The 3,036-nt window shown below is 48.4% G+C and overlaps 1 protein-coding gene across 2 annotated transcripts; it reads left to right on the top strand.

Moving 5' to 3' along the window:
- Window positions 1-306: 306 nt before the first annotated feature.
- Window positions 307-2,419, top strand: LOC123172198 (desmethyl-deoxy-podophyllotoxin synthase). Of its 2 annotated transcripts, XM_044589196.1 has the most exons (3): window positions 307-449; window positions 658-1,468; window positions 1,623-2,419. In XM_044589196.1, exons 1-3 carry the CDS (start codon window positions 424-426, stop codon window positions 2,244-2,246), a joined length of 1,461 nt encoding a protein of 486 aa, XP_044445131.1. In that variant the 5' UTR covers window positions 307-423; the 3' UTR covers window positions 2,247-2,419. The 2 variants fall into 2 exon arrangements, with proteins under 2 accessions (XP_044445131.1, XP_044445130.1); XM_044589195.1 differs by lacking the exon at window positions 307-449 and having other exon boundaries at window positions 514-1,468.
- Window positions 2,420-3,036: the final 617 nt, after the last annotated feature.

Below are 3,036 nucleotides of genomic sequence, written 5' to 3'. Positions count from 1 at the left end.
TATGGACAATCAGGTCGGCCTAGGGTAAGACATATGGATGAGGTTCGTCCAGCAGCATGGTGTGTTTCTGGTCACGAAAAGACCTTGATAGTGTGTTTGTGTATCATGCTCCTGGCGACGTGTCCTGCATTTCGTCTGTTTGTGCACGAAAACTAAACGTCTGTTTGTAATGTTGAAGGAAAAAGACTCAGCAAACACGACTTTGCCAGCCCGCGGTAAGCCGTCAAATGGAGCACTCCCTTTGCCTTGTGTTTATCGACCATATATACGCAAGTGCCGTTGACACGCGGCAATCATCTCGAATTCCAGTAGTTGCTCAAGATGCATCCTTTCATATTTGAAATCCAGGGACGAAATTCACACTTCTCAACTAACCGAGGAGGCGCAACTTAAGATGCAACTGTGTTTATACGAGGAATCTCTATGCAAATTGAGGTACCGACGCGACGGTACGTATACGCTAACCTCGTGGTGGAGTTGCATTTACCCTGTTGCTGCCAATTTATATATATTGTGAACCCGTGGTGGAAAGCTGGAAGCCACGGGGAAGTTTGTAAGCTGTAGTGCCATGGAGGTGCTAAGTTTGTGCTTGGTAGCCCTTGCCACATTGTTGGTTACTTGGCTTCTCAAGCTTTCTGCATCTTTTGGTAGTAGCAGCAAGGCGAAGAAACCGCAGCTGCTGCCTCCAGGGCCATGGACACTGCCGATAATCGGCAGCCTCCACCACTTCGTGAGCGTGCTCCCGCACCGGAGGATTACAGAGCTGTGTCGCCTGCACGGGCCAGTGATGTTACTGAGGCTAGGCGAGGTACCAACCGTGGTCGTTTCGAGCGCCGAGGCAGCGGCAGTGGTGATGAAGACCAACGACCTGGCGTTCGCGAACCGGCCACGCAGCGTGACGCAGGACATCTACAGCTGCGGTGGGCAGGGCATCGCCCTAGCCCCTTACGGCGAGCAGTGGCGCCAGATGCGCAAGGTGTGCGTGGTGGAGCTCCTCAGTGCCAAGCAGGTGAAGCGGCTGGAGGGAATCAGGGCCGAGGAGGTGAGCAACCTCCTCCAGTCCATCTCCATCACAGCCTCCACTCGAGCTGGCGGCGTCGTCAACCTGAGCGAGAAGGTGTCGGCGCTCAGCAACGACATCGTGTCACGCGGGTTATTCACTGAGAGGTGCGCTCGGCAGGACGAGTACCTCGGTGAGATCGACAAGATGGCCTCCCTGATGAGTGGCTTCAGCCTCGTCGACCTTTTCCCTTCATCGCGGTTGGTGCGGTGGTTGAGCAACGGGGAGCGCAACATGAAAATGTGTTGTGCCAGAATGCAAGGCATCATTTCCGACATCATCGACGGGAGGAAGGCGGCGCAGCACGGCGCCGACTCCGAGGACCTGCTTGACGTGCTGCTCAGGCTGCAGGCAGAGGACTCGCTGCCGTTCCCGCTAACCACAGAGTCTATCGGCGTCCTCATCTTTGTGAGCTACCCATCTCTTGCTACTAACAATATCTTTCGAAATGTATAGTTATAGTAATAGTATTTTATTCTTCATTGCAAAAAATAGTTGTTTCTTAATACCACTGTCTGTATATTAATTGTGCATGAAATTAATACACAACTTTTATTTTCAGGACATATTTACAGCTGCCACTGAGACATCAGCGACCGTTTTGGAGTGGGCTATGTCAGAGATTTTCAATCACCCCAAAGTAATGGCTAAAGTTCAGTCAGAGGTTCGACAAGTGTTAGGTCCAGGCAAAGCTGTCATCGCGAATAACGACCTCCGTGAGCTGCACTATATGCGAATGGTCATCAAGGAAGTCCTTCGGATGCATCCCCCTATCCCCCTACTCGTTCCTAGAGAGACCAGAGAGGATTGTAAAATCATGGGCTATGACATACCTCAAGGTACTACTATCTATGTCAATGCCTTTGCGATTTCTCGAGATCCTAAATATTGGGATAGCCCTGAAGAGTTTAATCCGGAAAGGTTTGAGAACAATAACATGGATTATTATGGGACACACTTCGAATTCACCCCATTTGGAGCAGGTCGACGACAATGTCCTGGGATATTATTTGGCACGTCGACTGTGGAGATTGGATTGACAAATCTTCTCTACCACTTCGACTGGGCGCATCCTAACGGGGCAGGCGAGTCAGTAGACATGTCCGAGAAATTCGGTATCGCCACAGGCAGAAGGCGTAACCTGCAGCTGATAGCTATTCCCTATGTACCATCCAGCAGTACTTAGATATATCTACTCTTTCAGCGTCCGTGTTTTTTTCTTAGGCAACTTTCAGCGTCCATGTTAAATGCATTGTATCTTCCTACCTTTTTTTATTTGAATAGTTTGAATTGCTTATCAGATGTGTCACGTGGTTTGTATCTCTGTACTTTGAAATAAAGAGAAATTCTAATTCTCAATCAGCGTGAGGGAAGAATTCTGTTGGTTTATATATTTCGTATGGCACGTGTATCGTGATATCCAAATGTATTTGTTAGGGTACAATTAGTTTAAAACTGCGACATTTATTTTGGATTGGTGAGAGTATATGTTTATTTGGTATTATACATGGGGTTTTCATCATTTAAAACATGTACACGGTATGTACTGGCCCATGGGGCTCGGTAATACAACAAGCGATTTCGTGAGTTCTCTCTTATCTAATCCATTTATACATAGTATCTACCGTAAGTTCCTGACCAAGCTCCACCACAGTTTACACGCCTCTCGCCCTGGTGAGATTGTTCTCGATGATCTCCAACAGGTGCTGCGTAACCCATAGTTAGAGTTCGTCCATGATACGTGTTGATCGGCTCATCTAAAGAGATTTTTTCCGATCCATCTATCAGGGTTTTACTCTCTTGTTGTCGTTTGATCGGCAACTCCTGTTTGGTTTTCCGATCTATAGACCGGCCTGCACGGTCCACCAGCATTCTTCTTATTCCGTGGCATCTTCATTATTTCCAATTAAATGTGTTTCCACATAGCGCCTCGTGGCCCACGATCACTCAAGCGGCTCCTTCAGCCATGGAGCACC

This window comes from Triticum aestivum, unplaced genomic scaffold (assembly GCF_018294505.1).
Source record: "Triticum aestivum cultivar Chinese Spring unplaced genomic scaffold, IWGSC CS RefSeq v2.1 scaffold183417, whole genome shotgun sequence".
Lineage (NCBI taxonomy): Eukaryota > Viridiplantae > Streptophyta > Magnoliopsida > Poales > Poaceae > Triticum > Triticum aestivum.
The sequence above is the reverse complement of the archived record's forward strand: the minus strand, read 5'-3'. Positions and strand labels throughout refer to the sequence as shown.